The sequence below is a fragment of the Anolis carolinensis genome, chromosome 2 (genome assembly GCF_035594765.1).
Source record: "Anolis carolinensis isolate JA03-04 chromosome 2, rAnoCar3.1.pri, whole genome shotgun sequence".
In the NCBI taxonomy this organism is placed as follows: Eukaryota; Metazoa; Chordata; class Lepidosauria; order Squamata; family Dactyloidae; genus Anolis; species Anolis carolinensis.
In genome coordinates this window covers 216,602,897-216,625,337 of record NC_085842.1, presented here as the reverse complement: position 1 = coordinate 216,625,337, position 22,441 = coordinate 216,602,897, and the positions used below count along the sequence as shown (strand labels likewise).

At 42.0% G+C, this 22,441-nt stretch overlaps 1 protein-coding gene and 1 long non-coding RNA gene across 3 annotated transcripts in view; one reads left to right on the top strand and one right to left on the bottom strand.

Moving 5' to 3' along the window:
* Positions 1-22,441, top strand: part of clcn1 (chloride voltage-gated channel 1) — a 123,588-nt gene that overhangs the window by 88,339 nt on the left and 12,808 nt on the right. Inside the window, exons 7-16 of one of the 2 annotated variants that reach the window (XM_062971747.1) lie at positions 1,009-1,087; positions 3,663-3,788; positions 4,426-4,510; positions 5,778-5,879; positions 7,966-8,050; positions 9,480-9,629; positions 12,747-12,816; positions 16,962-17,072; positions 17,180-17,393; positions 18,777-18,910. In XM_062971747.1, the coding sequence (XP_062827817.1) occupies positions 1,009-1,087; positions 3,663-3,788; positions 4,426-4,510; positions 5,778-5,879; positions 7,966-8,050; positions 9,480-9,629; positions 12,747-12,816; positions 16,962-17,072; positions 17,180-17,393; positions 18,777-18,910 (1,156 nt within the window). Of the gene's footprint in view, positions 1-1,008; positions 1,088-2,160; positions 2,240-3,662; positions 3,789-4,425; positions 4,511-5,777; positions 5,880-7,965; positions 8,051-9,479; positions 9,630-12,746; positions 12,817-16,961; positions 17,073-17,179; positions 17,394-18,776; positions 18,911-22,441 lie in introns of both variants that reach the window. The other variant, XM_008119426.3, reaches the window with a different exon arrangement.
* On the bottom strand, positions 7,398-20,948 carry LOC134296539 (uncharacterized). Its single transcript, XR_010003324.1, has 4 exons — positions 20,790-20,948; positions 11,188-11,281; positions 9,953-10,016; positions 7,398-7,477 (listed from the first exon to the last, which is right to left on the bottom strand). It is a non-coding gene; the product is annotated as an uncharacterized LOC134296539 (long non-coding RNA).

The window sequence follows — 22,441 nt, the reverse complement described above, 5'->3', positions numbered from 1 at the left end:
TATTTTGGTGTAAAAATCATATAGCCAGTAATTAAACTTACTGGGTGCTTCCAGACAGCCAAGAAATCTGTACCAAAGTGGGTTTTAAAAATTCGCTTTGGTGAGAATTACCACAAGCCCTCCCAAATGTACCCCAGAAAAGTAAATAAAACTTACCTGGGCCTAGCAATTGCGTGACACGGTCCCCGAGCCCAATCCACACAGGGGCCACACCTAGTAAAACCCGGATCTTTCCTTTAGAAACAGATCTTACCAGGTGTTTAGTTCATTTGTGTATTCTGAATTTGTTCCAAATTAATTTGGTTTTACCAGAGGCATCATTTAGATGCCATCGGCAAAACTAAGACAGATCCCCCTAAGAGAAAGAGAGAAATGTGAACTTTTTTAAATAGTGGGGGAAATAATACAAGCATAGGAAACCAACCACTTTATATAAATATTGAGCAGCGGTAAATAACTATGATTGGTTTTATCAGAGCAACTGTATCAGTAGCAAGTCTCAAGACATGTATGGATGGCTGGGTGACTTTAAAAGTAGAGATAAAAATCTATATATTATAAACTGCTATAACTTGAAGCTGGCTGTGGCATTAGAATGAAATTGCTTCTAACACTGGCTGTGAAACTATAGAGACAGGCGCTCTCTAACCATGGCTGGCTTTGTGGCTGGCAGCTCAATACCATTCCAGTGTCTGGTAACAAGAGCCAAAAAGAATGTATTGTATAAAGTATGTAAGAAATCTAAACAATAAATGAATAAATAAAATAAATGGCAGACTACATTGAAGGCTAGTATAACAATAAGAGTTTATTGGCATACAGGAAACGGCTGAGTTATGGTAGATGTTTCACACCAGATCCATCCATTGTCCCAAAGGCTGGGCTGCTGTAGCTGTGAAAGAAGGAAGGTCTTGCCGTTGGCTTTTGCTTTGCTTTGGAGGAAGAGGAGACTAACGTTGTGGCTGTGCTGCCTCTAACCCTGGCATGCGGCTGGGCTTTCTGTTCCAGAACATACACAGGCAGCTGGAACTCCTGGTGGCAGCTTGCGCAGTTGGAGTTGGATGTTGCTTCGGGGCTCCCCTTGGAGGCAAGTGTATTCTTGTGTTCATACATACAGCATTTATGATCCAGGCTGAGAAGGACTCTGGAGAGGAAGCCACGTTTCTATGCCATTGGCATAATTTCTGGCCTTGCAATGTGTTTTCTCATAACCGGACAGAGAAATGAAAGGTACTAAAGGACATCCTGTAGGAAATAGAAAGAAGTTGTGATGTAAGGAGGCTTAATTTCATGGGCAGGCAGCAAGTGACGTCCGGCTCATCTTCACTGGCCCAATATGTTGGGTGACTGTGGTTTTCATTCCAGATGATGTTTTGTGATTTCAGGTGGTTTAGACCCTCTCCCAAGGCTTTCTGATTTCTTATCATATAAGATTCTTAAAGGCAAAAATATATAGATCCATACTATACATAAGAACCTGTTTGAGAATTGATAAAAACCACATTCTAAAATATCACATGGTACAGTGGCGAGAATTACCAGTTAGTGTGTGGTACACTTTCAGAGTGCAAATGGGATTGGATGAGTGAACATTTCCCCTAGTTATAAGAAGAAGGTAATGTTTCTGGTTCAGTATCGTCACGCACCCATTCCCCGACTGTAGATAGATACTAGCATGGCATTGAGAAGAGATCTATTTTTAAACTGAATAAAAAAAATTAAGCAAAGATAAAACTTAACATAGCTATACTCAACCTCATAATCACCAACTATAGCCTCTGAATATCCTTTTACACTTGATGTTCCTTCACTTTTGAAAACCCAGTTCCTAGAACCCAGAAAGAATTCTGCATCTATAAAGGCTCAGGCATGGGCCTGACTGCTTGCATGATGAACCCAGCTTTGCTTAACATCGTTTTCTGTTAGTGTAGTGAAGCTTATGCATAAGAGACAAATGAGACAGAAACTCCTCCTGGCATACAGAATATGGTTCAGTGGGTATAACTTGTGTACTTAGATAACCTGAATCAACTATTCTATGTTGTTACCTTCCAATTCTGTCACTCACTCCTCCTTTTCCTCTCTGTTTCTGTGTCTCATTTTGTGTGTATGTCTATCTCTCTTTCCCTCCTCTCTCATACGTATCTCTTCCACCAGTAGCAGCCATATTATTACACAGATGTCCTGACTGTGGGATGTGCAGTGGGGGTTGGCTGCTGCTTTGGAACACCACTTGGAGGCAAGTGGCTACTGGCTATTGTCTAACTTTTCATCGGAAGCATGACACCTTTAACCCCTACCCTCCCTGTCTCTATCCATCTAGTCTCCATCTCCCCAGATTATTTGTCTAGACATTTGCCATCCACAGTTTCCTTAAAAATGCATTTGATGTTGGATGACTGGTGATGAGCACATCCTCTACCTTAAGTGGTGTTGAAACCACTGTGAAAACTCCTGTGATTTCTCTTCATGCTGTTCCAATAGCATGTTTGATCTTAGAACCAGATGAACAAAACCAATTTTGAGTTTCTGAAATGCTGCACAGTTAACTATAATAACAGACTTATACATGAGCTTGACTTATATAGGAGTATTTGGTAGGTTCCATTAAAACTTAGCAGTTTTCTTCAATATAGGGATTTCGGAATGTTCCTGGAGAGTAGATTGTTTCTTCCATTTCTTCGCCTGCAGTGTGCAGCATTTTAGATGTACTTTGTAATGCATTTTTCCCAGTTTATACTGGATAACAGGGAGATTCAAAGGTTCATCTGGAGCTGTTTGTAAAATGCAACCCACTGAATAGCAGATCCTGAAGAGAAAAGGTTCCTTTCATAGAAACAGAGTTGGAAGAGACCTTGTGGGCTATCCAGTCCAACACCCTGCCGAGAAGCAGGAAAATTGCATTCAAAGCACCCCCAACAGATGGCCATCTAGCCTCTGCTTAAAAGCCTCCAAAGATGGCCACCACTACACTCCGGGGCAGAGAGTTCCACTGCTGAACTGCTCTCACAGTTAGGAAGTTCTTCCTCATGTTCAAGTGGAATCTCCTTTCTTGTAGTTTGAAGCCATTGTTCTGCATTCTAGTCTCCTGGGCATCAGAAAACAAGCTTGCTCTCTCCTCCCTATGACTTCCCCTCACATCTTTATACATGGGCCATCATGTTTTCTCCCAACCTTCTCTTCTGTAGGCTAAACATGCCCAGCTCTTTAAGCCGCTCCTCATAGGGCTTGTTCTCTTGTTCCCTTGATCATTTGAATCACCCTCCTCTGGACACCTTCCAGCTTGTCAACATCTCCCTTCAATTGTGGTGCCCAGAATTGGACACCGTATTCCAGGTGTGGTCTGACCAAGGCAGAATAGAGAGGGAGCATGACTTCACTGGATCTAGACACTAGACTTCTATTTATGCAGGCCAAAATCCCATTGGCTTTTTTTGTGGTTGCATGACATTGTTGGTTCATGTTTAACTTGTTGTCCACGAGGACTCCAAGAAGGAAACTATTATATTCAAGTAAATTGGGAGTTCAACCTGAACTTTTCCCTCACAACCTATCTCTATCCCCTTTGTAAACTCTCACTGGTTGAATGCAAGGTACTTGTTCTGTGTTGCATGTGTGTGTGCACAGTCATGTATTTTTGAGAGCCTCTCTTTTACCCACAGGTGTTCTCTTCAGCATTGAAGTCACATCCACCTACTTTGCTGTCCGTAACTACTGGCGTGGATTCTTTGCAGCTACATTCAGTGCCTTTGTTTTCCGAGTCTTTGCTGTCTGGAATAAAGATGCAGGTAAAAGACAAACAATTTTCAGCCCTCGCTGCTACTGTCCCATCCTCTCCTCTCCTTCCCTCCAACCTCCAGGGTTGGCACTGCAGATAACTTTACAAGGTCAAAAGGGTGATATGGAAATTCATTTCACCCCTGTTAGTTGCACTGTCTTGGTCCCTCATTTACCTACACAGCAGACAAATGGCAGCTCTCAGATGAGCTTAAAATCAGTTCTTGCTTTGCTTTGTTGGCTCGCTAGATTGCTCTTTTGTATTACAAATGCCTTTCCTCTGCTTTCATCTCTTATTTGTGCTGCCCCTATTTTATGACTTTATGTGAAACAGACCTACTTTCCAATGGCGGCAACAGTGAGGTCTTTTGTATTCCAGTGCTCCTGAGGCTATATAGATTTCACTCCTGTCCAAAAACATATAAGAACATTAACGTCACCCGCTCTTTAAAGTGTGGTGCTCAGAACGTAGGCAGAGCTCAAGGGAGATATATAATACTTTCCATGCTTGCTTTCTGCTTATGCATTGAGATCACATTGTCTTTTGATGTGCCTTCCACAACCACCTTTGGGCTACTGATTTCCAGTTCTCTCGTGTTCATTTTCTTCATTCTAGTAATTCTTCCTGTCGCTTTTCTCAATTTGCAGTCACCATTACAGCTTTGTTCAGAACAAACTTTCGTATGGATTTCCCCTTTGACCTACAGGAGCTGCCAGCTTTTGCTGTAATAGGGTAAGTTCAAAGGGATGTAGTTAATTGCAATAGAGGTATAATAGAAGGTGAACCACACTGGAAATTTCTTCCCACAAAACAGAGTTACTACCTGCGTAGAATTCTTTAGAGGTTTCAAGTTAGGCAAAACATATTCACCATCCTGAAGCTTTGAGATATTTTACAATGACTCAATTCAGAGCAGGAGCATTGTCTTGCTTCTGTAATGAGACCTTATGCTTACAGTGCACTCTAGGGAGACCAAGTGCAAAGGAGGGCCAATAGGGACTAGATCAGTGGTTCTCAACCTGTGGGTCTCCCAGATATCCCAGCCAGTTTACCAGCTGTTAGGATTTCTATTAGTTGAAGGTGAAAACATCCGGGGACCCACAAGTTGAGAAACACTGGGCTAGATCCTTATACCTTTTTTCTAGGAGGGTGCAATGTGTTCTATAGTGCTGAGGAAAATATCTCTCTGATATATGGGGTTTAATAGCACAGGAGTCTTGCTGTCCTTCTTTACAATTGCAGCTGTCTGGTTAGGTTACACTGCCTTAGAGGCTCCCACTTATTTGTCCAGGGTTAGATGATGGAAATGAACAGCTGAAGTCACTGTAGAAGCCAGCTGGTTACAGTTGACCAATTGAAAATTATGGGTTGTTTTCAATGTGAAAATGTGGCATTGGCATCAATCTATTAGAGCAGTGGTTCCCAACCAGTGGTCCACAAGAACTAAAATATGGTCCACAGCCTCACCTTTACTACAACGTTGCAACGAGAGCGAATGGTCTCGTGAAACCCTCTTATAGTGCTGAGGCAGTGGGATGTCAGGAGGGGAGAGGCTGACTACCCATGAAAGGCATGACAACAAACCTCCTGACTGCTGCTTCTCCTCCTCCTCCCTCATTTTTAGGCCAGTTCATGGGGTTATTTGGGGTGCAGATTCAGAAAATTGCATTGGATAGACCACATCAGCTCTAGATTATTAAATATGGTTTTCTGTGGGCAAGCAGACGGCGACTGCTGGATGGCATATGTTTTGTATCAGAAACTAGAGCTGATGTGGTCTATCCAATGCAATTTTCTGAATCAGCGCCCCAAATAATATGCATTATATACAGTGGAGTATTTTTTCTACAGCTCTACTTAGGGTGTCTTGAAAGGGTCATAGGGCACTGTGGGAAACAGGATGCTGAAGTACACACAGACCCTTCATCTAATCCAAGAGGGTTTAGAAAGAAAAATGAGTAGAGGACTAATTTCTCTTTTTCCATTTCTTCTACCATAGGATCTGTTCTGGATTCATGGGAGCATTTTTTGTTTATTTCCATCGTCAGGTGGTTTTGTGTGTCCGTCGGCACACAGCTCTGAGTCAGTTCCTAACCAAATAGTGAGTATGTTTTTTCAGAGTTAGTCTGGTTTTGACTTCAAGGTTGCAAGCATTTCCATTATACCAACAGACTTTTTTTTCTGTATAAAGGCCAGTAAGACTATGTGTGAAATAGTGATATAACTTCTGCAAAAGATCAGATGCGGTTTCAGAGTCTGACAGCTTAGATGCAGTTCAGAGTTTGGAAAAACACTGGAGTCAGATGCAGTCGAGAAGGGGGAAAAAGAGGGGACGTTGGAGCAACAGGCTGTGTCTCCGTGTGCAACTACAGATGTTTTGGAATCCAGCAGCTCTGATAACATAAGCTCATCCAGGGGAGAAGTTAACTTGGATACACAATCAAGATTGGCTCAGAGGGGGGAAGGATTCAGTTGCTGAAAATCACAAAGGCTTCGTGAGGGAGATAGATGAAACAGGGCCCCTCAAAGTCAAAATAATGTGTTCATGCTTTATAGTCCTTAAAGCAGAGGAAGCAGTGAAGGGATTTTAGATCTAGCAATGTCGCTGTCTTTATGAAGTCTCCTAGCCTCGTTCTTCGTTCAAGCCAAGAGTCAAGTTCATATACTGGTATCTTGTTCCATGGAATATTTTGGGATTCATGTTCATCTTATTTTCCTGGTTTTCTGGATTTTGCCTAGAGATTCATGTTCCAGTTTTAAGCTCTGTTTTGTATTTATTCTGCCTTTGGATTGTTTCCTGTGATCAGTTTGAACTGGCATTTTGCTTGTGGCTTTTGCCTTCTATATTAACTCTTGGATTTTACCCTTTTTATATATGCTTTCTTAATCTTTCACGCTTGATTTCTTGGTGGGTGCTGTGAGCAAGGTGAAACCCTGCTGAGGTGCAACACCCACTGCCTCAGAGTGCGGTGGAAGCTCCTTCCTTGGAGGCTTTTATACAAAGGCTGGATGGCCATCTGTCAAGGGAAGTTTGATTGTGCTTTTCCTTTATGGCAGGGGGTTGCACTGGATGGTCCATGCAGTCTCGTCCAACTCTATGATTCTAATGCCCCAGAGGCATAAGAGGCTTTAAAAGGGGGGATTGATAGTTAGCCAACTTAGCAGTGGAGGTACTTAGTTACCCGTCTCAGGAGATCAGTTATCCCTCTCCAGGCCAATTATGCCTCTGGGGTGTTTTTGACAGCGCCCAGCCCCTCCTTCCAAATTTTAAATGCGCTTTAGCGGGGCGGATGCCTATAAAGTATTTTGCATTCCAAAGAGCCAATGTTGCCATGTTGCTGTGTGGTGTGGTTTACAGTGGGTGCTTGCTGAAGCACATTAAAAGCGCTTTAATTCAAATTGTCCCCCTGCTGTGTTTTAAACTCCTTAATTCACGCTGCATCACTTAAAGCTGCATTAAATGGTCAGTGTAGATGTGCTTCCAGTCTTGCTTTTCTCTTCGCATTTTCCACATGCCCTGTGGATATCAAATAAAGTCACTGCATATTTCCATGATTAAAAAAACATACACAGCAAAGAGTCTGTGTAAACAGAAGGAATGAATGAAGCATTTGGGGTTCTATCATACAACCCTTACCCTATTGCACAAGGACATTTTTCCTTTTTATCTTCTATTGTTTAGCAGCAGGGCCTGTTTCACTGAAATGAAGAAGACAACAGAATTTTGTGTTATATTACATGCAATTCTTTTTCTTCCTGCCGAATATTTTCCACCTTTACTAGTATGAAAATTATGGGAACAGAGTGCAAGCAAGTAGTCCATTTCTGTTTGTGATATCAGTTACTTCAAAGCATTGAATAGTGTCTGGGCATCAATAAAGTTTTGGCGGATTAACAATTTTGCATTCAAGACAAGCAGTGATGTCTCAAAGGGCTCCATCGCCCAACATACTCAAAATATAACATTTTGATCATTTGAGTAGCTTGCTGTAAATTTCCACAGAGCACAGAATCATTCACATGAGAATGGACCTCTTCCTACACACTGATGCCCTGTTTCTTGAGAAAGGTCCTTACAGATTTTACCTTGTTCTTCTGTTTAATAGTATATCATCACAATTCCCTTTCAGAGTCCACTGGCCATTTGCATTATAATCCAGCTAATTCTGTGTCCTTTTCTGTCTTAGTCGGCTCGTATATCCAGCGGTTATAACCTTTGTGATAGCATCCCTGACATTCCCCCCAGGATTTGGACAGTTTATGGCTGGAGAGGTGAGAATGCTTTCTGTTTGTGTACTTATATATTATTTATAACATGTCTTTATCACTTCAGCTTCTAGGATATTGTAAAACACACACACACAATTGAAGTGTTTTCTTTTAAACAAATTGCTTTTGGCGGAGGCCAAAAGTAGGCACTAGACAGAGAACGATGGTCCATTTTATAGGAAGGGGGAGGTTTGAATGAGTGTATGTGAAATATGCACCTGATGTCATTTCCTGCGCCTGTCACAGCTGTTTCAGATTCTTTGAAAAAAAAAACCTCTGCAATTAGGAGCTCCAACCTCACCCACACTTCCAGGATATAATGAAGTGGTCTGGGTTGGAGCCTCAATTCCTTTTTTTGCCACAAAGCAGCATGTTTAAAAGGATATTGACTTCGGACCGAACTTTCAATTTCATCTCTTTCAAGATATAGTTCTCTCAGCAGAACCCATCTCCACCTATAGAACAGTTCTTCCATCTACTTGATGTCTGGCAAGCTTTAGCCTTTTACGTTGAAAGAACAGCTTCTTTCTGGAAGACAACTTGGCTATTTATACAATACCAAAAGGATATGGCAGGTCTTCCTCTCTCCACCCAGATGCTTTCGGGTTGGATTGTGGCAGCGATTCGCTTAGCATACCAGTTAGCTGGTCAAGACCTACCTGGCAATGTGATAGCCCATTCCACTAAGGCAGTGTCAACTTCCATGGCATTTCTGAGGGTCGTTCTGTTGGGTGGCCATTTAGGCTACCCGGACACCTTCGTCCCCCATTATAAATTGGATGTTCAGGCCAAAAGAGTGGGGGGCTGTTCTGTTCTCGGCATTCACATGACACCCTCCTTTGCTAAAGGTAGCTTGCTAATCTACATCAGGTGTGTATTTCACAGACACCATGAAGAAGAAGTAATGGTGGCTTACCCGTAACCAAGTTTCTTTGAATGGTGATCTGTGAAATTCACACAACCCATCCATCCTCCCCACTTTTGTCATGCTTCTGTTCTCAACTGTTGCTTTGCTTCACCAAAACTGAGGCTCCAACCCAGACCACCTCATTATATCCTGGGAGGGTGGGCGGGGTTGGAGCCCCTTAATTGCAGAGCTTTTTACAAAGAATCTGAAACAGCTGCGATAGGTGCAGGAAACTACATCAAATGCAAATTTCACAGATCACCACTTGAAGAAACTCGGTTACAGGTAAGCAACCATTACAACTCTGTCTAGTGCCCCCTTTTGGCCTCCACCTGTATAATGGAACTTTACCAACAAATCTAATGTAATAAAAATGAACAGCCATAATAAAATAAAGTACAATTTACAAGTCAAAAAATAGCTCTTGCTGAATTTCAGTGGCTTTTGGATCTTTTACTTTTTTCCAAAAAATTGTTCTTTTCTTTTGGCAAGAGACTCCCTGCTCATTGCATTATCTCCTTACAGTTGATGCCCAGAGAAGCCATCAGCAGCCTCTTTGATAACTACACTTGGGTAAAGCATACAGAGGACCCTGCAATCCTGGGGAAGTCTGCTGTTTGGATCCATCCCAAAGTCAGTGTGTTTGTCATCATCCTTCTCTTTTTCCTCATGAAGGTAGGGAGCCTATTTGACTTGTTCTAGGTAAACGCCCTTTCCCACCATGTTAGCCATTTTCCTTTGGCAGAGCAAAGACATGTGGACTCTACTTTTGTTCACAGAAAGACATCTAGGGTATCAGTTCCATGGGCAATTGTATCATTAAAGCCAGGTATGGCTTTTAGTTTTGTTCAGGCCAATTGAAGAAGCTTAATTGGATGGTACAAACGTAGACCTCAGATTCTTGACTCTCCACAGTATTTGTAGCAATAATGAGAGCATTCAGTAATAATGTGCTTACGTCCATATAAATCACTTATTCTGGAAAAACATGGGCTTACATCCTGTTGGTTAGTCCCAATTAGAGTAATCAGTTGTTGAAGAGCAATGGGTTCAGCATGTCTCCTATAATCAAAATTGAAATAAGATTAAGGCCATAATATTTCCCTGGAATTATATGAATCATCTCAATTAGGACATTTCCTATCTACCGTGTTTCCCCGAAAATAAGACAGTGTCTTATATTAATTTTTGCTCCCAAAGATGCTCTAGGTCTTATTTTCAGGGGATGTCTTATTTTTCCATGAAGAAGAATTCACATTTATTGTTGAACAAAAAAAAAAAAAGAACATTTATTATATACTGTACAGTAGTTGTCATCACAAACCAGCATAAACAGACAAACTGAATCCTGTCAATAATTTCTTGTTACTACCATTATTTCCATGTACAACACTCTATGGTACGTACATTTACCAATCCTGCATGCTCTGGTGTTCTGTTTGGCAGGCATGCTTCCAAACAAAAACTTTGCTAGGTCTTACTTTCGGGGGAGGCCTTATATTTAGCAATTCAGCAAACCCTCTACTAGGTCTTATTTTCTGGGGATGTCTTATTTTAGGGGAAACAGGGTATATCTATCTATCCTTATTTCTGTCAATGACCAGCAAAATCAAAGAGTAAAAGATAAGTAAAACATACATTTAGGCATTAAAATTTAAAAGAAGAGTTAAGACACAATATGTGAAAAGCAGTATTTAAAATTGCATGTTTGAATAACAGTGATAAAAGCGAATATAAAATAATACAACCTCCTAAGGTTTGTGAACAAGCGTTTAATGAATGAATTATGTTGGCTTTGACTCGGTCCGGATTAAGGTTTATGTGCAAGGTTTTTGTGGACAAATGGTTTAAGTATTTTATTGTACTGTTTTAAATGTATTTATTGTATTATGCTAAATTGATTGTTTTAATTGTCTATGTTTTATTTTTTGTACTATATACGGCATTGAATTTTGCCAGATTGTGAGCCGCCCTGAGTCCCTTCGGGTGAGAAGGGCGGCATAGAAATGATGGAAATAAATAAATAAATAAATAGGAGTGTGACAGCATCCTGCTCTGGCAAGCTATTGCTGCTGCACAAAAACGAGAAACGTTAGCTGTGATTTTAGAAGACTGGTCAGCCAAAAGATAACCAATATGAAAACTTTTAAGTCTTCCTGGTAAACTTTGTAAATTTGGATGAATAAAATGTTGCTGATGATCTCAGTAGAAAGAACAATGTAATAAAATGTACCCCATAGTTTCCACTGCCACAGTCTCCACTGCTACAGTCTCCACAGGGACATAGGCATTTGCAATATGGTATGTTGTTTATCTTCCCTCCAGTACTGAAGAAGAGAACACATTGAATTTAGTCAAAGTGAACACTTTCCTGTATTTTGGGATGATTAGATTACTTAGGTACTCTGCAGGAAAAAGAGCCCTCCCATTGTCTTTAAAAACTGGGAAAATAGAAGCTAAGTCGATGTAGTTTTGCAACTCAGTGTCCCAGATACACAGCCAATTACTTTCTTCGGCTTTTTTGTGAAACCCATAGTTCTGTGCATTTTGTGAGAATCCAAGTTTTCGGACAGTAGTTCCCAACCTGTGGGTCCCCAGATGTTTTGGCCTTCAACTCCCAGAAATCCTAAACTGGTAAACTGGCTGGGATTTCTGGAAGTTGTAGTTAAGAACCACTGTTTTAGGACTTTCTCCACCTTGATTGGAATACATCACTAAGGGTCAGTGGGGCCAGACCTTTAAGAGCGAACCTTATTTTAAACCAGAAATTTAATTTGTACATCCAAATCTGAGACTCAGCAGACATTTGACCATTTTCAAGCAGTTATGTTTCACTGTATTCTGTAATAACCTCTCGTTTTTTTCACACATGGTTTATGTGCACATCCTTACCTAGAATATATTTTCTATCATAAAAACATGGAAAAGTGTATTAAACTGCAAAGACTTTGTTTTGGCCGGACATCCTGCAGCACAGTTTGCTATAGTTTTTCAATAAATATTTCATAGAGTCTCAATCAATTCAACATAATTTGTGGCAGCCACAAAAATGAAGTTTCTGAAGTATAACAACAACTTTCAAAGGAAGTACTGCACAATTAAACAGAAAATAACATTTTTAAACCGGGAACAGAAAATTTTCCAAATTTTTTTACATAGTGTTATTATGGAGGCTGTAACACTATGTTAAGTACTGTATGAGCAACCATTGTTATGCACTGAAGGGTTTTTAACATGGAAAAATCCTTTCTCTGCCTTTCTGACTTGTATAGATACCAGGTAAAAAAGGTAGGTTAGAAAATTGGTGGGATTTGATCCACAACTGTTCACAGTCTCCAGCCTAAGGAATGATTCACAAATACAATTTCCACTTTGCTTCTGTTTTAAGAAATGAAAGAATGAGAAATATATATATATATATATATATATATATATATATATATATTGATTGAGATGCACGACATCGACAAAGTATGCCAGTCAATTCCATATTGCAAGATTGGACGGCTTTGTTCACTTGCAGATGGCACTGCCACTTTGTGTTTTCATAACTGTCCTGCAAGTTAACATCCATCTGAAAAAAAAAACCTAACAGCCACTGGCTTAAAAAAAACAAAATCCAAACAGTTTCTGTGTGAAATTTGGAACTTTATAGTACTACCACTTTCCAGCCAAAGTGAAAGACAAGCACCTGCTATAACATCTGTCTGCCAGGTTCCACTCAGTTCAACAAAACATTGGGATAAGCCTCTGCCACTTAGTAATCGTAGCTACCTATCGCCTCTGTCCTAGTTCTGGATGTCTGTCGTCTCCACCACCATGCCGATACCATGTGGAGGCTTCATGCCAGTCTTCGTGTTGGGTGAGTTTCATTCCTTTCTTGGGGCTTCTCAGAAAATAATTTTAAGAGGCTGGGATGGCAACAGAGCAAAGATGACAAAGAGGCACAAAAAGTGACTCTTCTGCCCTTGTGTCCAAAATGCAACTATGTTAACCTATGCCAAACATCTTCTGGCATCTCTGAGAATAGCAACTTTATTCTAGCATGAGCTTTTATGGGTTACAACCTACTAACTTAGATGCATGAAATAAAATGTTAGGACTTTAGTGAGATGCACATTGTATACATTTGGCGAATAGAATCAGAGCAACATTGGATGCAAAAGCTGACTGTTGTATTGTTAGCACTAACCCTAAATAGTGCCCTGACAATAACATTTGATGAGTATGCAGTATAAGTCTGCTCAGAAATTTATATCTCCTGAAATAAAACATGAGGATGTAGTTATTTAGTTTGTTTTTGCTTTAAGCAGAGTGTCCTGTTGCAGTCTTGTTTTGCACCCCAGGCCTAGAAACACCTATGAGCACTGCACCACACAAGAGTCCAGGAATATAAGCAACAGTTTATTGCAAAAACCATATAAAAGCATATCAATAATCAAGAATAAGAAAGGAAAATTTATAATCCAAAAAGGTTTAGCAAAAGGGGATAACCAAACAATAATCCAAATGTCTCATAAAGTTCCAAAGGTGGCAAAGTTCAGGAACAGCAAAGAATCACAGATACAGCATAAGTCCACAATCAGGAAGTTATAACTACTAAAAGGTTGACCAGGAGTACATGAACAGGAACATAGAAAACTTCCAGGATATATTAAATCCAAAATCAAAACTTGACTTGAACCAGGAACAAGAGAACTCAGACTTAGTTTCTCACTCTAATGCAATGTTGTCAGAACTGACCTTAAGGTAAACAATTTGTTGCTTAATAGGCACCCAGGGCCGGCCCCACCATAGAGGCCAGTGACGCCGCCGCCTCGGGCGCAGGTCCCGGGGGGCGCCGTCAGGCTGGGCGGGAGGCGGGGCACCTCTCTGACGGTGCCCCGCCGCCCGACCAGTGCGCCCTGGCCTTGTGGCTCCCTCTTTCGCCGCCCGGGAAGGGGAGGAGGAATCCCCTCCTCTCCTCCCCGGGCGGCGAAGCCTCCTTCTTTCGCCGCCCGGGAAGGGGAGGAGGAATCCCCTCCTCTCCTCCCCGGGCGGCGAAGCCTCCTCCTTTCGCCGCCCGGGAAGGGGAGGAGGAATCCCCTCCTCTCCTCCCCGGGCGGCGAAGCCTCCTTCTTTCGCCGCCCGGGGAGGGGAGGAGGGATCCCCTCCTCCCCTCCCCGGGCGGCGAAGCCTCCCTCTTTCCAACCCTGGCCGCGCCTCCCACGCTGCATGGGAGGCGGGGCCAGGGCAAATAGCATGGGAGGCGGGGCCAGGGCGCAGGAGGCGGGGCCGGCGGGGGGCGCTTTTCAGCACCCCCGCTTAATATTTAAATTTATCTCCGACCGGCCCTGTAGGCACCCATCAAATCATTCTGTTTCCCATGAATTTCTTTCACAACTTTCCCACGTAATCTCTCTGAATGACACAATTCATTTTCGTCTCTGATTTGTAAACAAAGACTTTTGTTGATCTCGGTAGCTGCAGGTGGGTTCCCATGGGAACCCTCCTTATCAACCAGATCTTTACTCAAATCCTTTTCTGCTGTAGCTACTTCTGATTCCCCTGAACGCCCTTGAGGCCCTGCACTTTCCAATCCGGTTTTCTCACAGAGAGAACCATCATTTCCCAGACTTGAGGGCCCATCACTTTGTGCCACAAGACAGCTTACAATCCTCTCTAAATCATCAGTTAAACCATCAGCCTCTGGTGACTTATCTACAACACCTTGAAAACTTATTAATTCTCTATATATGTCTCTTCTGAGATAATCAACAATTCATATAGCATTATCTTGCTTCAGACCTTTGGTGGTGGGTTGAAATTAGTGGATGCATTCTGGCAGAAATCTCTCCTTTAAATTCCTTTGTTCTCCAGTAGCCTCTTTGAGGTCAGTGGTAGGATGTTCGAGAATGGAAATGTGCTGCTACTAGTCCTAATGTCTTGCCATTTCCTCTATCAGCTTTATGTCAATTAGTTCTTTTATGTAGAAATGGCCAATATGCCATATAGTGAATGAAGCAGGGCATTGCTGAAAGACAATGGCAAGTATCCTATTGGAAGATGAGATGCTAAGGACAGTGTTGTTAGTTTTTGTCACATTTCAGCTAACGGGGAGATATTCATTTCACCCTCTACACATATTCTTAAGCTGGATCTACACTGCCATATAATGTAGTTTAGAATGGCATTATATGTTCAGTGTATTATTATTATTATTATTATTATTATTATTATTATTATTAACCTTTATTTGTACCCCGCTAGCATCTCCCGAAGGACTCGATGCGGCTTACAAAGGCCAAGGCCTCAACACACAATATAACAATACAAAACAAAAAGGCAAATTAAAAACAATTAAAACAGTATAAACAACAAGCAATAAACAATACGCTAAAACACAATAAAACTGGGCCGGGCCAGAGTAATGGGTACAAGATTAAAAGTGCTGATGTGACAGGTGATATATAAGGCTTATAGGGCAAGTGCAGAGTGCGATATACGATCTTAGTTCTAATAAAGTGCTTATGGGACTTGGTGTTGGAGATTTCCTATTAATCTGGGAAGGCACATTGGAACAGCCAGGTCTTCAAGTTCTTTCTGAAGGCTGCCAATGTAGGGGCCTGTCTGAGATCCTTGGGGAGGGTGTTCCAGAGTCGGGGGGCCACCACAGAGAAGGCCCTGTCTCGTGTCCCCACCAACCGCGCTTGCGACGCAGGCGGGATCACGAGCAGGGCCTCTCCAGATGACCGAAGTGAACGCGTGGGTTCGTAGACGGAGATGCGGTCACGGAGGTAGGATGGTCCCAAACCGTTCAGGGCTTTGTAGGTAAGCACCTGCACCTTAAATTGGGCTCGGAAAGTAAATGGCAGCCAGTGGAGCTCCTTGAACAGGAGGGTTGACCTCTCTCTGTAAGGGGCCCCAGTTAACATCCTGGCTGCCGCTCGTTGGACCAGTTGGAACTTCCGAGCCGTTTTCAAGGGCAGCCCCACGTAGAGTGCATTACAGTAGTCCAGTCTGGAGGTGACCAAGGCATGGACTACCCCGGCCAGATCAGCCTTCGCGAGGTACGGTCGCAGTCTCAATTGTGCGAAGGCCCTCCCAGACACCGCCTATGCCTGAGCCTCGAGCGTAAGCGATGAATCCAAGAGGACTCCCAGACTGCGGACCTGTGGCTTCAGGGGGAGTGTAACCCCGTCCAGCACAGGTTGCCACCCTATACCCCGGTCAGGTTTACGATCGACCAGGAGGACCTCTGTCTTGTCGGGATTGATCTTCGGCTATATGATTTCCATCTTTGTCCTGCAAATTCGCAAAGGATGGTCCTTACCTTGCCTGTCCATATGGTTCCAATAAAAACTTCCTTTAGCTAATTAAAACAGCACGGTATGTTCAGTGTAGACTTATATCATGCACTTCCATGCAATTAAACTGCATTGCATGTTTCAAACTAGATTATATGGTAGTATAGACGAGGCTTTGATAACATGTAGTTACAAGATAAGGCCAGACTTACACTGACTTTAAGGTAGCACATCAGCCTTATTAGCCAAGACAGATCTCTCAGAAACAGCAGTGAGTCCATTGTTCTTTCTGTTTGGGCATTGATTTCTTTTAAAAACCCAGAATTAGTGTACCTTTTTTGCTCAAATCCTGTGTAATGTTTTCTTGACCTCTGTTATATTACTGCTGATTTATTGACGTGAGCTTTGCTGGCAGCTTTTCAAACAGGATATTTTAAAACATATTTTTAGCTCTTTGGTGAGCTAGATGACGATGATGTTGATGATGGCAATACCTAAATAGTTTCAACTGGCTTTTAATCACATGATCAGTTTGATTTATTATTCAGAGGGCATAATTTAAAACGTAATTTGGAAACTGCCTTGAATCTTAGCTGTGGAAGAAACTCAAGAAATAAATTAATTAGTTGATTAACAACACATCTGATAGAGATCAGCCATGCAGAGGATAATCTCATTGTGCTTGTGGGCATTAAATGAATGATCTCACAATGGCTTTTAGGGGCTGCATTTGGACGCCTGGTGGGCGAAATTATGGCCTGGCTTTTTCCTGATGGGATTCTCTTTGATGGTATTATTTACAAAATCTTGCCTGGAGGTTATGCCGTGATAGGTAAGCCCATTGTACCCTTTTCCTTTTACTTAAAATCTCAATATGGGGCATGAAGGTGATACTAACTTCTTCCTTCCTTCTTCCCTTGTGTCCTGCAATTGGGAAAGGAGCTGCCGCTCTGACTGGTGCAGTGAGCCACACAGTGTCCACGGCTGTGATTTGCTTTGAGCTGACAGGTCAGATCTCCCACATCCTGCCCATGATGGTGGCCGTCATCCTTGCCAACATGGTGGCCCAGAGTTTGCAGCCAAGTCTTTATGACAGCATTATCCAAGTGAAGAAGTTGCCCTATCTGCCAGACCTGGGCTGGAATCAAATAAGGTACAAGACTTATCAAAGAAGTGCAAGGAAAATGAAATTGTGGCTGGATCTATACTGCCATATAATGCAGTTTGGATTTGCATTATATGGTCAATGTAGATCCATATAATGCCTTTCAATACTGTTAAACTGCATTATATGAATCTACACTGAAGATTCAAACTGTATTATATGGCCGTGCAGATCCAACCACAGATTCAACCATTAATAGCTTGAAATATTCTCCTCCCCACCCTACCCCCCAAAAAGAAATCAAAAGCAAACCTTGATTTTGCCTTTTTGTGTAAGGGACAAACTTTTACTATGTCATTGTTTACAATGGGACTTGAACATCTACAGATTTGGGTATTTATGTGAATCTTGGAACCAAGCACCAGTGGATACCAAGGGCCCCTATAGATTAACTGAAGTATTACTTTCACTGCTAGAAAGAAGAACTTTCTTTATTTCAAAATTAGATCATTAGATATACATGATAGTGCAGGTTTAGGAATCAAGAGGTTCACCTAGGCTGTGAGCTGCAGCAAGAGCTTATCATGCAAACTCCTTTGGGTCTTGCCCTTCAACTTACACTAAGGCAGTGGTTATCAACCTGGGGTCCCCAGATGTTTTTGGCCTTCAACTTCCAGAAATCCTAATAGCTGGTAAACTGGCTGGGATTTCTGGGAGTTGTAGGCCGAAAACATTTGGGGACCCCAGGTTGAGAACCATTGGTCACTAAGGGATATTGTAAGACTATTGCTAAAAGGAGGAGCCCCAAGAAACAACAACATCAGGCCCTCCCCAGAGGCTTCTGTCACAGCACTGCTGTTGAATGCACTGGTACCAATCCCATAAACCAGAAAGATGAAGGGAGGTCAGAAATTGAAACTGAAGAGCGTCTGAAAATATCAATTAGTTCAGTACCTAAAGCTTGCTAATTAACAGGAGTGATTCCTAGGCAGCATAATACACCTGAGCTTTGGCTCCTCAATTTCCACGATTGCTTTGATCCCAACGTGTTCCCAGGTGAGACTGCCTCCTGGCACATAATTCACTCTGGGTTCTTCGGTCATCAGATGGGGACTTTTTCCAATGCTGTCATTGGATGGATGTCAGACAGGGATCCTCTAGGGTCAGGGATGTCATGAATGTTCTGCTTAGCACTATTCTTCAAGCAGCCTTATTTAACACTGGCAGTTGAGCCCAAGTAGAATTACTGCTTTTATGGATCTTACTGTTCTTCATCTCAGAATTAATTTGTTTTCTATTGTTAATTTTTTTTTAATGTTACACATAGCACCTGCCATGCATGTCCTTAGGGCAGAATATGGATTTTAGTGAATGAAAAACGAATAAAGGCTTGCTTTCATTTTACTTACTTTTCTTTTTTTGCTATTTAAGCAAATACAATATCTACGTTGAGGATATTATGGTGTGTGATGTCAAATTCATCTCCTCGAATTGCAAATACCGGGACCTGAAGGATATACTTGAAAACACAACTGTCAAGACCTTTCCACTGGTGGACTCCCCAGGTGAGCTAAGTAGGAAGCTATTTCCTGTGTCTTTTATGATCTTATCAGACTTGCCACCAGAATCGCCACGCTTCGTGGTGAATCCAGTGGTACCAAGCAGGGGGCATGGGGAACCTATCACCCCACACCCTGCATCACCCAGCTTCCCCCCCACGGGGGGGGGGGGGGGAGCCTCTGCCTCCCGGTTTGCTCCTGTTGATCTGCATAGTAACACTGGAGCCCCGCCAGAAGTGGCTCTGTGTCAGCTCCACTGACTGCCGGTTTGCTTCTGGGCTAAATACAAAGCCCTATATGGTTTAGGCTGAGACTGTTTGAAAAACCGTATCTCCACATACAGACCAGCATGAGCACTGTGGTCTACAGAGGAGGCCCTGCTCTCGGTCCCACCCCCATCTCAAGCATGGTTGAGAATGAGAGAGGGGACCTTCTCTGTGATCACTTCCCACCTTTGGATCTCCCTCCCTAAAGAACTAAAAATGGCCCCCTCTCTCCTCTCCTTTAAAAAGCTTTTAAAAACCCATCTATGCACTTTAGCTTATGGAAAGGAGGAGGACTAATTACATCTTTATATATATCCCAGCCTAGTTGTTGGACACCTACATTCACCTGTTAGAAGTTGTATGCAATCTTAGCTCTAATATTTTTAGTCTAATTTTAAAGAGTTTTAAAGAACTTATCATGTTGCAGATGTTTGAGATGTATTATGTTATATTTATTTAAGTTATTATTTTTATAATTTTTTAAATTAAGATTGTATTTATCCAGTGGTTTGATTCATGGTTTGATTGGAGCCTCTGGTGGCTCAGTGTGTTAAAGTGCTGAGCTGCTGAACTTGCAGACCGAAAGTAGATCAATAGGTACAGCTTCGATGGGAAGGTAATGGCGTTCCATGCAGTCATGCCGGCCACATGACCTTGGAGGTGTCTACGGACAATGCCAGCTCTTCGGCTTAGAAATGGAGATGAGCACTGTAATGAAGTATGAGTTTTGTATTCATGTTTGTTGTGTTTAACTATGTGCTTGTGGTTTGGTTGGGTAGGTGTGAGACGGCGGCAGCCATTTAGTGGCTCTCCTCTGAGGCAGTTGCCATGGAGATGTGGGCGGAGCCATCTGCTGAGGGGAAGAGAAGTGAAGAGGTTTTTAAAAGTGAAGCCTCAGTCTGTGCTCTGATGAGGCACAGGGAAGATTGATTCCAGGTTGACGGGATCAAGGAGACTCAATTGTTCATTTTGAGTCGGTTTTAAATAAGTTTGGTGACTTATTTAATGTAGTCTGTGTCCTGGAAAGGCACAGAGAATCTGTGATAGTATATCACGGGGGTGACTGTGGTTTGAAGTCACTGGATAGTCCAAGTTTCAGACTTTGGGAACCAATCCCAGCTGGACTCACAGAGATCCATTGAAGTTACAGTTTAAAAGGAGCAGAGGAAGAGGTTTTAACTACTTTTAGTAAAAGAAGTGATACTTTAGAGAGTTTGATTCATCTCATTCTAGTATTGTAACTGTTAATAAGAATACTTCTAAGTGAAACATCTTTTGTAACCACCAAGCTTGTGCCTGAATAAACTTGATATTGTTCTTTTTACATCAAAGCCTCTGTTGTCTATAGACTCCCTCAGCACAATTGTGCTACCATTTTAACACCGAATAAAGTAAAAGGCTTCCTCTGAGCTATTGGGTGGTTGAGCACTTTTATAATCTAAAGGTGTCTCTCCACACAGTGGTGGCTGCATTTCCACTAATCGGTGGCAGTTATCTTTTATTATTTGGGACATCTATTCGTTATTAATTGGGTCTTCTAGGCTACCCTCCTTCACAAGCACCAACCCCCAGAGTTGGACACGACTAGACTTAATGTCAGGGGAAACCTTTAACTTTACCTTTGATTCGTTATTTGTTGTTCTTGGCATTGAATGTTTGCCATTGTGTTTATTTTGCTGGAAACTGCCTGGAGTCCCCTCCTGGACATAGGTTGGATTATAAATCAAGTATTATTATGATGTCGTTGGCTCTGTCACAAAAGGGAAGATTAACCGGCAAATGCCACTGAAAAGCACCCCATCTAACCCAACTTTGTATGTAATACAACTTTGCAGATTGTCTCCCTCTGTTTGCTTTGTCTACATCATCGTTCCTCTTCTTTCACTTTCTCCTCCAATATCACGACATTGCATTTAACTAGCAGCATAGTGCACCAGTCATTCTGCACCAGTCAGTTTTTGTTGACATCTTGCAATGTTTTGTGTACTTCATCCTTTTGCCACTACTTTGCTCATTGAACATGTCTGAAGAATTTCTGCAGACCTGAAATCAGTCTCAAAGAGCCATAAGCTCAGAGAATACTTAACCTTGTGGATTCTTCATCTCCCAGTGAAACACCTTTTAAAATAATTGCTTTTTCATACAGAATCCCTGGTCTTGTTATCAGGACAGATTTCAGTGCGATTGTCAGTAACACTGTGTTCAGGTTTGCCAAAAAGGGATCTGAAAGAATGCCTGCCTGAGGTTCTTGCACTTTGTATGACACTGTTAATAAATCTCACTAAGCACAAATATCCTTGGCATTTTGATGTCTGTTCTAATTCTGTGACTAAGAGTAACAGGAGGGGGGCTGAAGAAACTGCTCAGAGAATATGGCTTCAGGAAGAGTACGGTGCAGCAGAAGGCCTGGGCAGCAGGGACTGGTGATGTCATCCACTTGGCACTCCAGACTGAGGCTTCGTGCAAGATGCTTGTAGGAGGCTGTAGGCAGCCGGATACTGAGTGGGCCTAGCAGCTGCTGCTGTTTTGTGTGGAAACCTCCTTGTGTTTTCAAAGAACATGAGCAGAGGCTCAGGAGGAAGACTTTATTTCTTGGGGGAATATAGTGGGGCTGGGAATGTTGTGTCAGACTCTGAATTGTGAGTTGAGGTTCATAACCAAGACTATATGTGTGTGTGTGTGTTTATTTATGTATAAAGACATTTACATACTGCCTTTGAGCACCTCCACCATAAGTGCCCTCAAGGTGGTGGTTTATAACAATAACACAAAATACAAGAAAGAAAAATGAGACTAAGCAAACAAACAAAAGATAGCACAATTAGCAGATAAATTAAACCAACTGAAAACCTGGCAGAATATATATCGTCTTCACTGCCAACATAAGGAAAAAAACCACTAGGAGATATTAATTATGTTGAGCATTACAGTTATTTACAGCGGAGATAGTTACATTGCAAAACCTGAGGCATAGTTATACTGTTATGGACTTGAGTTAGAATCCCTGCATAATTTCCATCTCAGAAGGGAAAAATATACCTTGAGAAGAGGAAGAGAATTACAAGTTTGAGAGTAAAAGATATGCGTGCTCAAAATGTTAGTTTTCATGCTGGTGGATACCTGCTTGAACCTTTATATCTCACCAGAGAATTTACCTGTCTGCTTTTATAATAATAACAACAACAATTACTTTTAGGAGAACCTAGAGATAGCAATAATAATAATTATTATTACTATCACTAGGTCCATCTAAACATCTGAGCCAAGTTCA